The sequence below is a fragment of the Mercenaria mercenaria genome, chromosome 17 (assembly GCF_021730395.1).
Source record: "Mercenaria mercenaria strain notata chromosome 17, MADL_Memer_1, whole genome shotgun sequence".
NCBI lineage: Eukaryota > Metazoa > Mollusca > Bivalvia > Venerida > Veneridae > Mercenaria > Mercenaria mercenaria.
The window spans coordinates 52,283,014-52,295,418 of NC_069377.1; the positions used below are offsets into that span (position 1 = coordinate 52,283,014).

The 12,405-nt window shown below is 35.8% G+C and overlaps 1 protein-coding gene across 2 annotated transcripts in view; it reads left to right on the forward strand.

The window, feature by feature from the left end:
• LOC123536315 (uridine 5'-monophosphate synthase-like) overlaps positions 1–8,345 on the forward strand; it is a 36,136-nt gene extending 27,791 nt beyond the window's left edge. For both annotated transcript variants that reach the window (XM_053528164.1, XM_053528165.1), the window contains exons 8-11: positions 2,220–2,349; positions 3,011–3,095; positions 3,777–3,875; positions 4,412–8,345. In XM_053528164.1, coding sequence (XP_053384139.1) covers positions 2,220–2,349; positions 3,011–3,095; positions 3,777–3,875; positions 4,412–4,599 — 502 coding nt within the window. In that variant the 3' untranslated portion in view covers positions 4,600–8,345. The remainder of the gene's footprint in view (positions 1–2,219; positions 2,350–3,010; positions 3,096–3,776; positions 3,876–4,411) is intronic.
• Positions 8,346–12,405: the final 4,060 nt, after the last annotated feature.

The following is a 12,405-nucleotide window of genomic DNA, read 5'->3' on the forward strand; positions in this document are numbered from 1 at the left end:
AAAATGTGTGTGACATGTATATAAACAGGCTAACATAGAAGAAACCTAACTTTGTACTTGTACCATTACGTTACACAAACACATTTGAAGCCTTGTACTCAGGTGAGCGCTTTAGGGTCAGTGACCCTCTTGTTTCATCTTTGACTGGCATAATGATGAAAAATGCATAATTTCTTACTGTAATATTGCATGAGTGCATTACTCTTTTGATTTTAATAATCAGAGACCTTGGATCCTTTAGGGTTACATGAAAACATAAGAAATTGCATTAAATGTGTTGTTGATTTACTGAAGATAGTGCAAGCATGATAAAGATCGACAATTTCCATGTTACTAATATTCTTGTGTGTTATTTTGGTATTCTCCAGACACTACTGTAGTACATTTGAGTACTTGACTTCATACGAGCCAGAAAAGCCAGTAATGCAAATGGAGAATGTTTTCCATACCAGCAGGGAAAGTTGAAAAATTCTTTCTATTCCAGCGGAAAAAGTCAATCTGGCAAAGTGAGAATACGTTACCGGATGAAAATAATTTCAGATTGTTATAACCTGTCTGCTTCTTCCATGATATTTCACTCACTGATGGTGTTGACTAATGATATGATATTGTTTAAAGTAAAAAATCATAGATTTCAGTAACATATTTTTTGCTCACCTGTCACATAGTGACAAGGTGAGCTTTTGTGATCGCCCTTCGTCAATCATCCGTCTGTCCTTCCACAATTTATTGTGAATACAATAGAAACCACATTTTGCAATCAGTTTTAATCAAACTTGCACACAACTTGTATTGGCATAATATCTCGGTTCCTTTCGAAAACTGGCCAGATCCCATCATGGGTTTGAGAGTTATGGCCCCTTAAAGGGCCAAAATTCGTTATTTTGGCTTGTGAACACAATAGAGACAACATTTTGCAATCAATTTTAATCAAACTTGCACACAACTTGTATTGGCATAATATCTCGATTCCTTACAAAATCTGGCCAGATCCTATCATGGGTTCCAGAGTTATGGCCCCTTAAAGTGGTCAATTTTGCAATTTTGGCTTTTGCAGCCATATAGAGACTTCATTTATGGTTTGATTTGATACAAACTTGCAAAATATCTTAGATTCCATGATGAATCCGTCAGATCCAATCATAGGTTCCAGAGTTTACAGCCCCTGATAGACCCTTGTAAGAGCCAAAATTTGTTAATTTTTACCTTGTGAATAGGATAGAAGTGACACTTAACATTTTATTTTAACCGTACTTACACACTACTTAAGTCACAGTAAAACCTCGGTTTCTTTTGAAAACCGGCTAGATTCCATCTTGGGTTCTAGAGAAATTTTCTATTTTGGCACTTTTAGCCATACAGAGGTTTCATTTATGCTTTGATTTGATACAAACTTGCATAGAATGTTTATATTGATGATCTCTATGCCAAGTTCGAAACTGGGTCATGTGAGATCAAAAACTAGGTCACCAGGTCAAATCAAAGGAAAAGCTTGTTAACACCCTAGAGGCCACATTTGTGACCCTATCTTCATGAAACTTGGTAAGAATGTTTATATTGATGATTCTTAGGCCAAGGTTGAAACTGGGTCATGTGTGATCAAAAACTAGGTCACCCGTTCAAATCAAAGGAAAAGCATGTTAACACTCTTGAGGCCACATTTATGACCCTATCTTCATGAAAGTTAATCAGAATGTTTATCTTGATGATCCCTAGGTCAAGTTCGAATCTGGGTCATGTGGGATCAAAAACTAGGTCACATGCTCAGATCACATGAAAAACTTGTTAACATTCTAGAGGCCACATTTATGACCCTATCTTCATGAAACTTAGTAAGAATGTTTATCTTTATGATTCATAGGCCAAGTTTTAAACTGGGTCATGTGGGGTCAAAAACTAGGTCACCACTCAAATCAAAGGAAAAGCTTGTTAACACTGTAGAAGCCACATTTATGACCCTATCTTAGTGAAACTTGGTCAGAATGTTTAAATTTATGATTACACGGTCAAGTTTAACAGGTGAGCGATATAGGGTCATCATGACCCTCTTGTTTATGTTACTGTGCCTTTACTTGTAATTTGATTTAAAGTCAAATCTTTGTGCAAAGACCAGTTTTGGAGTCCAAATTTGGTCTTTATAAGCAAATTGTCTCTACTGTGAACTCATAAATACTCATATGTTTATAAAAACATATAGCTGTTGGTTTCTTTGTTTTTAGAAAGTTTGGAGACATAGGTAACACAGTACTACATCAGTATAAAGGTGGGATCCACAAGATAGCTGACTGGGCAGATATTGTAAATGCACATACCGTACCTGGTGCTGGAGTGGTTACAGGACTTAAACAGGTATGATTAAACTCATTCACATTTTTTACCCAGACCCCTAGCTCAATTGTAAAGGTCTCACTTAAAGGGACTAACCTTCACATTTTAGGCGAAAAATAATTTCTCTCAAAAATCTATGAAAGTGAGTACCAGTACTCTGAAAGTGACAAGTGGTACAACTTATTGACATGATTTTTGCAAGATACTTCTATAGATAACCAAAAATTGTGCAGAAGGTAGTAAATGGTTGCAACGGTTTTGAAATAATGCAGAAAATGTATATTCCTCTGGCATTTTTACCAATATCTAACTTTTATTTTCACCCACTTTATCATTTTTTCAGTGTTATATATACACTCTATGCCAAACTTTGTGGAAATGAACATGTTGAAAAATTTCATCCTAAGTTAACTGTGGGCGAGTATCTTTATGAAGCCATTTTTCTTATCCATTGTATAACTTCCTAATGCATGGTTGGACATTCAAACATTCTAGGTACAAAGTAACAAGAATATGTGTCTGTTAAGTCTTTACATGCAGTCTAGTATTTTGTTGAGGGCTTACAAAATGTTGAACACACTGTCTTTACACAACTCTCTTGTTATATCTTATATTGTTCTTGTTTATTTGTATTAATTATAAATCATATAAATTTATGTAGTCATTTCCTGTTTTTTGTCAGGTTGGCGGAGATAAAAACAAAGCTTGCTTATTAGTTGCTGAAATGAGCAGTTCAGGTTCTTTGGCCAAGGGAGATTATACTAGAGGTAATGGTAGCAGATGCTGATTTATCTCCCTTTAGTATTTAGTATGAAAATCATAGAGAAAAAAACTTTAGTTTAATTTCCGGTTTTGTGAATAACACCCAAAAATATAAATGCATTGAATGTCGTCAGTGCCTTTATGTTGTTCTGCATGTTTAGTAAACCAAGGCCCATATTCAGTAATCTTTAATAGTTAAATGTAAGAGTTTATTTTTACAAAGTTCATACATCAGTTTCTATGGTTTTAATTCACATTTTATTAAGTGAATACATGGATGATAGATAGATTTATAGTCCATCTTAGTGTTCAGTGAAAATAATAGCGGGAAAAAACACAAAAATTTCACTGTAGAATTTTTTCTCTGCAAAAGAAATTCATTGAAATTGTGATTTACAGAACTCGTTATACCAACTTTCTGGAGCTTACCAAGCAGAGTGTCCTTTATTGCCTGATTGGGTAAATTAAAACATGCTTAGCAACCAATAATATTTTCAGTCCCCATTCAAATTTTGTTGTGGGCACAAAATGTCATCTTCCTTCAGAAAAAGCAATATTCTGGGGAAATTAATCACATTTATTGGTTGCTCTAGTTATTACTGATTTTGAATGTATGAAATTATGAGAGAACCCCTATACTCTTACAAAATTTTGAAAAAAATAACATGAAGCATTTTAACTTTCAGCCACTGTTGAAATTGCCAAGGAAAATTCAGATTTTGTGATTGGATTTATATGTCAGAACAAGCTCATGGATGATCCAGTGTTTATACATATGACTCCAGGTATTGTTAGATACCTCTTTTAAGTTAAATAGTATGCTTTTACAATTGAGATCTTTAGGTCAGAGAACAAGTTCTCTTTACTGTTGCCTTTATCTCTATAAGAAAACTAGATATTTTGTTGAAGCTTTGGAAATGGTGTGTTTAATAACACCTTGGCGTTGTGTTTTAGAACTAAATGTGACAGCTGTGCCTTTCCTTAAAACACTATATCTAATTTGTTCAGGAGATTGACTGGAAAGGTGTCTTGAGTTTAAAGCTTTGATTACAGTCAATCTTGAATAAGTGCAAAAAATAACAAAATTTTAAGGAGGACAAAAATTAACACGAACATTTTTTTGTTGTTCATTTTTGCAGGAATATGTGTATATAAAGGCAATGCTGCAATTCATTAGCATATCAGCTTTGTAAATTTGATTGAATTTAAATTAGCAACCTCTCCTTGGAAAGAATCTAAAACAGAGAAGATACAAATGCTGACAGTTCTGTACCTGCCTTAGGTTTATATGCAACATTGATTTTGTTCATATATTTTGTAGGTGTGAAGTTAAAATCAGGAACAGACTCTCTTGGTCAGCAGTACATAACTCCAAAGGATGCAGTATTTGTGAATAAATCTGACCTCATCATTGTTGGGCGAGGAATTACCGCAGCTTCCGACCCTGTCGCCGAGGCCGAACTATACAGAAAGGCAGGATATGATGCTTACTTGGAAAGACTGGCTTAATTTTGACAGAGAAATAGGGATATAAAATTGTTCATTTTTAGCTCATCTGATTTTTTGAAAAAAAATGATGAGTTATTGTCATCACTTGAGCGGTTGTCGGCGTCGGCGTCTGCGTCGGCGTTGCCTGGTTAAGTTTTATGTTTAGGTCAGCTTTTCTCCTAAACTATCAAAGCTATTGCTTTGAAACTTGGAATACTTGTTCACCATCATAAGTTGACCCTGTATAGCAAGAAACATAACTCCATCTTGCTTTTTGCAAGATTTATGGCCCCTTTTGTACTTAGAAAATATCAGTTTTCTTGGTTAAGTTTTATGTTTAGGTCAGCTTTTATCCTAAACTATCAAAGCTATTCCTTTAAAACTTGCAACACTTGTTCACCATCATAAGCTGACCCTGTACAGCAAGAAACATAACTCCATCCTGCTTTTTGCAAGATTTATGGCCCCTTTTGGACTTAGAAAATATCAGATTTCTTGGTTAAGTTTTATGTTTAGGTCAACTTTTTCTCTTAAACTATCAAAGCTATTGCTTTAAAACTTGCAACTCTTGTTCACCATCATAAGCTGACCCTGTACAGCAAGCAACATAACTCCATCCTGCTTTTTGCAATAATTATTGCCCCTTTTGGACTTAGAAAAATCATTTTCTTGGTTGAATATTATGTTTAAGTCAATTTTTCTCATAAACTATCAAAGCTATTGCTTTAAAACTTGCAACAGTTTTTCACCATCATAAGTGGACACTGTACATCAAGAAACATAACTCTATCCTGCTTTTTGCAAGAGTGATGGCCCTTTTTAGACTTAGCAAATCATGGGTAGGACAATATTTCTATTATACAAAAAAAATCAGATGAGCGTCAGCAACCGCAAGGCGGTGCTCTTGTTGTATATTTTGTAACAAATTCTTGATAAATTAGCATTATGATTTGCAGACTACAAAGAATAAGAACAAAAGTTCTGTATGAATCTCGTTATTATTGATTAAATGATGGCCATGTTTGTTCATTATATGATTGCAATGTGTTATAGGTAAAGTTAATAAACAAATGCAGTTTCATTTCCTGTGACTTCAAGTCATAGATTTTACTAAAACTTTAATTCATATCCCAGTATGTGCAATTCAGTATTTTCTAGTACGGTACTAGTAACATGCTGTGAGAATTTAAAGGCTGCAATAGCACTAGGAGCTATGCTAAAATAATTTCTCTACTTGCAATAAGGTTATGTCAAAGTTCATACAGTTCAAATAATGCAAAGGCAGGAAATACCCGAAAAGGCTCCGTTTACTGTCGTTTTGTAGTAACATGATAACATGCATTGCTTTTATATGCAACAGAAAAATGCAGTCCCATTATGTTTCAAACAATAGCTCTCCCAAAATCTCTGTTGGGGGGTGGGCACTTAGAGTTGCCCTTGTCCATCTGTCAGTCCGTTCTTCCGAAATTGTGTCGTGCATATCTCAAAAAGTATTCGACCCAGAGTCATCAAATCTTACAGGCTTGTTATTCAGCATGGGAAGTTGTGCACTAATGGTTTTCTTTGGATCTCACACAGCCAGACCAGAGTTATGGCCGTTGACTTAGTCAAAAAAATGCAATAGGGCCTCAGTTTGTGTTGCATGTATCTCAAAAAGCACATGAGCCAGTATTATGAAACATTACAGGAGTATTATTCAGCATGTGAAGTTGTGCCTGGGGTTTTGTTAGAGATTTCACTCAGCCAGACCAAAGTTATGGCCCTTGACTTAGTCCAAAACATGCATAAAAAGGCAAAAAAGTTGTCTCGCACATATCTCAAAAAGTATTTTTGATCTAGGGTCATGAAACATCATAGGAATATTATTCAGCATGTTAAGTTGCGCAGCTGTAATTTTGTTCTGGATTTTTGTCAGACCAGAGGTATGGCCCTTGATTGTCAAAAATATGCATAAAGGGCATACAAGTTTGTGTTGAATGTATCTCAAAAAGTATGTGACTTAGAATCATAGAACATTAGGGGAATGTTACAAAGCATGTAAAGTTGTGTGCCTGGTGTTTTGTTTAGGATTTCACTCAACCAGACCAGAATTATGATCCTTGACTTTGTGAAAAATACACATAAAGTAATTAAAGTTTGTGTTGCATATATCTTAAAATTATTTCACCTAGTGTCATGAAACCATGTACAGTGACAGGAGTGGGGGGTTAAAATTTTTGTTAAGGTTCACCTTTTCTAAAAAACTATAAGTGCTACAGCTTTGAAACTTTGCACACTTGTTTATCATCATTAGGCGACTATGTAGACCAAGAACCATAACTATGGTATGCATTTTGTCAGAATTATGGCCGTTTTTTTTACTTAGAAAATCTGAACTATAACGGTAGGTGGTGCTCTTGTTTGTAAATTCATATTATCTCGATTATATAAAATCGAGGAATTTTCAGTGTTCATAAAAGCAGTATATAAATTTCCAGTGTTTATAAATGTTTTGTAGAAATTTTTAGTTTTCTTAAATGCAATGTAGAAATTTCCAGAGTTTATACACACTTATTTCCTTTCTGTATTGGTTTTTATGCCCCGAAGGCGGGCATATTAAAATCACACTGTCCGTCAGTGTGTGTGTCTTTGTAAATTCTTGTCCGGGCTGTAACTCTGCCATCCATAAAGGGATTTTGAAATAACTTTGCATAAATGTTCACCATAATGAGACGACATGTCATGCACAAGACTCAGACCCCTGGCTCAAAGGTCAAGGTCACATTTAGAGGTCAAATGTTTACAGGGTCTGTTTCTTGTCCAGTCCATAACTCTGCCATTGATAAAGGGATTTTGAAATAACTTGGCATAAATGTTTGCCATAATGAGACGACATTTCATGCGCAAGACCCAGACCTTAGCTCCAAGGCCAAGGTCACACTCAGAAGGTGTCCAGTCCACTCTGCCATTGATGAAGGGATTTTGAAATAACTTGGCATAAATGTTCCCCATAATTCAAAACTTAGATATTTAAACCAAATTAAAAACCTTGATGTTTACAATGTACTGGCCATAACTGACTTTTTAGTTCAAAACTGTGTACATTTGTGTTTAGCGGCACAAAGATTGATTTACTGAACAATTTATGGTTTACACTTATTATTATTTACATGTACACAGATTTCTCACACATAGTTGTACATATTTAAATGTCTGTTTCTCTTCTTTGACGATTGATTATAGACATTGTGTCTGAAATCATTTGTCGTCCATCTCTAATTCATGTGGGGAAGTTGGAAGCTACTTGCAGAGAACAGGTTTGTACTGGTACAGAACCCAGAAACTCTGGTTTCAGTTATATAACTGAAATACCATTTGAAATTTCATAAAATAGAAATAATGATCCTTAATAAATAGAAATGATATTCTATGTACATCCTGGATTGAAGTAATATTGTCCACCTCTTAAAGGTAAAGGAGAAGAATTCTATAAGACTATGTGTCTTTCATTCTTATCCTTTCCTACTTATCTTGTTATATGATGTATGTTTTTAATTTGTACATGTATTACCGGGAATAAAATATGTTTAAAGTAAAGCCCAGGACAGCTGCTGTTATTTGAAACCATGTGTTTATTTATGTTATATTTCTTTGGTAAGAATTACCATTATTGCTACTTTTTTTTCTGTTACATATTTAATTGTCATAAAGCGTTACCTGTAGAATGTTCAAAAGTAGGTGCTCATCTAATGAATGCAGTATTAAAATTCTTTTTTTCTTGCCATATATTTTGCTCTTGTGTTTTGTTGTAAAATTTGTAGTAACATCTCCAGCGTTTTGGAAGCTTAGTTCTTGAAACTGCTTTTATTAGCACTTTGAAAAAAAGTCCTACAAAGTTTCTTGAAATACATGGATTGTCATGCGTTTGATGTGGTCTTTGAAGTTATATTTGACTTGAATAAAGGGGTCCGTGGTCTTCAGATATCAGGATAATATCTGCTTCATATAGAAAAAAGTCCTTCATTATATTTGACCAGAATGATGAAGAGAAAATAGATGACAAGACAAGATTTTGTCCTAGAAAATTGTATAGGCAGGGGATCAGAATATGATAGAAGAAGCCTGCTCTGCTTGAAACCATTAGGGCATTAATGCTCTAGACCACTGTGCCACCGTGTGATTTTCCGAGTGTGAAGATTAATTTAGTAATGCTGACCTTGAACTTGACCCCAATGACCCCATATACAATCCCAACCTTGGTTTTTAGCTGACCTGAGCACAGAGTGCTCAAGGTGAGCTATTGTGACCAGTCGTCGTCCGCCCCCGGCCGTCGTACGTCAACATTTGCCTTAGCACTCTAGAGGCCACAGTTTTGACCCAATCTTTATGAAACTTGGTCAGAATGTTTGTCTTGATGATCTCTATGTCAAGTTAGAAATTACGATATGTGGGGTCAAAAACTAGGTCAGTAGGCCAGATGAAGGGAAAATCTTGTTAACACTACATAGAGTTCACAGTTTAAGTCTATTACTCATGAGAATTGGTCAAAACGTTAGTCTTGTTGACCTCTAGGTCAAGTTCGAATCTGGGTCATGTGGGGTCAGAAACTAGGTAACCCGGTCAAATCAAAGGAAAAGCTTGGTAACACTCTAGAGGTCACATGTATAACCCTATCTTCATGAAACTTGATCAGAATGTTTATCATGATGAGTTTTAAGCAAAGTTCAAAACTGGGTTATGTGGAGTCAAAAACTGTGTCACTAGGCCAGATCAAAGGAAAATCTTGTTAACACTTTAGAAACCACATTTTAAGTTTAAAACTTTGGAGAATTGGTCAGAATGTTTGTCTTGATGACCTCTAGTTCAAGGTAGAACCTGGGCCATGTAGGGTTAAAACTAGGTCACCCGATCAAAAATCAAAGAAAAACCTTGTCTATCCGATAGGGGCTGCATTTTACACTGATCATGAAATTTGAACAGATTGTCTTGATCAAATCTAGGTCAAGTTTGAATATAAGTCATGTGAGTCAAAAACTAGGTCACTCTGTCAAATCAAAGAAAAATGCAGTGTGTACAATAGGGGCTGCATTTTTCATCTGATGTGCATGACTCTTGGTCAAAATGTTTGTCTTGATAAAATCAATGTCTAGTTCGAATATGGGTCATCTAGGATCAAAAACTAGGTCGCCTGCTCAAATCAAAGAAAAACTGTGTGTGCAATAGGGGCTGCATTTTTTACTGGATATTTGTGAAATTTAATCAGAATAATCTTCTTGATGAAATCTAGGTCAAGTTCGAATATGGGTCATCTGGAGTCAAAAACTAGGTCACCTGGTCAAATCAAAGAAAAACTTTGTGTATTATTATTATACCAGATTTTTATAGCACCCTTTTCATGATAAACACGTTCAAAGGTGCTTTACATATACTGCAGCCACACAGGGCATGAAATCATCCTCTACTAGTACAGACACAGAGCGATCTGACCAGAGGGATAGAGTGAGATAAAGCCCCCAGAACAGACAGAGAGAACTTTTCAGATACAGACGTGTCTGGTTAACTTAGCCTAGCTCTTTTCGAATAGACAGTCTGGTTCTTTAACATGCCCGGTGTATAGCACCGATACACGCGAAGCCGTCTTTCCTGGGAAGAACCAGTACAGGCCTCTAGTTAGGTGGGAGACACTCATGAGCATCTCAGAAATTTCCAGTGCCTGGACCGGGATTCGAACCCCGGACCTCTGGATTGACAGTCAAGCGTGTTACCACTAGACCACCGGCCCAATAGGGCTGTATTTTTCACTGAATATTCATGGAAATTAAACAGATTGTCTTGATCAAACCTAGGTCAGGTTTGAATAAAGGTCATGTGGGATAAAAAACTAGGTCACTGACAAATCAAAGAAAAACTTGGTGTGTGCAATAGGGGCTGCGTTTTTCATCTGGTGTGCATGAAAGCTGGTCAGAATTATTGTCTCCATGAAATCTCTAATCTTGGTCACGTGGGGTTAAAAAGTAGGTCACCAAGTCAAATCAAAGAAAGAGCTTGTTTACACTCTAGGGGCCACATTTTTATTCGATCTTCATAAAACTTGGTGAGAATGTTTGTAATCACAAAGTCTTGGAAGATTTCGAATCTGGGTCACATGAGGTCGAAAACTAGGTCACTAGGTCAAATCAAAGGAAAAGCTTGTTTACACTCTAGAGGCCACTTTTGCACTTTAATCAAAGTTAAAACATCTTTTTTTTAACTAAACTTTGTCAGAATGTTTGTCTCCATGAAATCTTGGGCGAGTTCTAATCTGGGTCCTATGGAATCAAAATCTAGGTCACTAGGTCAAAACAAAGAAAATGCTTATTTACACCCTTGAGGCCACATTTTTGCTCCAATCTTAATGAAAACTGGTCAGAATACTTGTTTCCATGAAATCTCAGAAAAGTTAAGAATTAGGTCAGGTTGGTTCAAAAACTAGGTCACTAGGCCAAATTGAAGAAAAATCTTGTTTACACTCTAGAGGCAACATTTTTTGCTCCAATCTTCATGATCATGACACTTGGTCAGAATGTTTATCTTGAAAACTCGGACCAGTTTGAAACTAGGTCATGTGGTGTAAAAAACTGGGTCACTTGGTCAAACATGTTTACACTGTTATTGTAAGTTACTTAGGTGATCGACTTAGGGCCATGTTGGCTCTCTTGTTCTATAAGCTACCTATAGGCCAAGTTCAATTTCAATACATCAATGCAAACTAAGGTTATTAAGCAGAAACTGTATTTTCTATTTTTAGCAACAGTGAACCTAGTGACCTCATTACAATCCCAAACTTTGTCTCTATGCAAGCTACCTATATACCAAGTTTCATTTTAATCTGTCACTCCTAACTAGAGTTATTGAGCGGTAACCGAAAGTTGACGCCGCCTGGACAACAACATTGAGCAATCTAATAACCAGTTGTTTTTTTTTGAAAACCTGTTTAAAAACATGGCCACCAGGGGGCATGGTCAATTTTCCCTGTATGCATATTGTGGAACCTTAAAATATCTCATTGTCAGAAACTGCTGACACTTTAAGAAGATATACTTTTTGAAAATAATTTCAGAGACATTTTTCTTGCATAATTATCTTCCAGAACTGCAAGCAGTGTAACTCTGGTGAGTGATCTTGGGCCATCATGACAATCTTGTTACAAATTTACTCATCACCTAAGTAATATTTCTATCACATTGTGCATAGTCAGTCCAGTGGTTTTTACAAATTTACTCATCGCCCAAGTAATATTTCTGTCTCATTATGCATAGTCAGTCCAGTGGTTTAACCTTTAGCCTGCTGGCGGCAATTGATAAAGCCTTTGCGACCAGTGCAGACCAAGATTTAGCAGTGTAAAAAGGTTAATGGATATAATGATTGAAGTTTTCTCTTTTTTTAATCTATGGCAGCCATTTTTTTGTTGTTTTTAGGGGGAGGGGGGTGGAGGGGTTAAGAGGTGAAAAGGCAACTCTAAATATGAACATTTGGTAGATGTTCATCCGAGGAACATTTCAAAATCAGACCTACAGTGCAGGAGTTGTTTGGAAATTATTAGCTTCATGCTCATGTGGAGCTATTGTGATCATGCTATGTCCATCATACCCGTGTGTATCTGTCTGTCTGCGTTCCAACAATTTCTTTAAATGACACCTCCAAAACCTCAAATGGATTTTGATAAAACTTTACACAAATGATCTCTTTCAGTTGTTCAAATGGTACCAGTTCATTGAACATATGGGTCACTATGTTTAAAAATAGGTTTTCAGCTATCAAACTTTAAAAATCTTTTCAGAAGCTAGATCCTTGATATTTGGCTTGTGA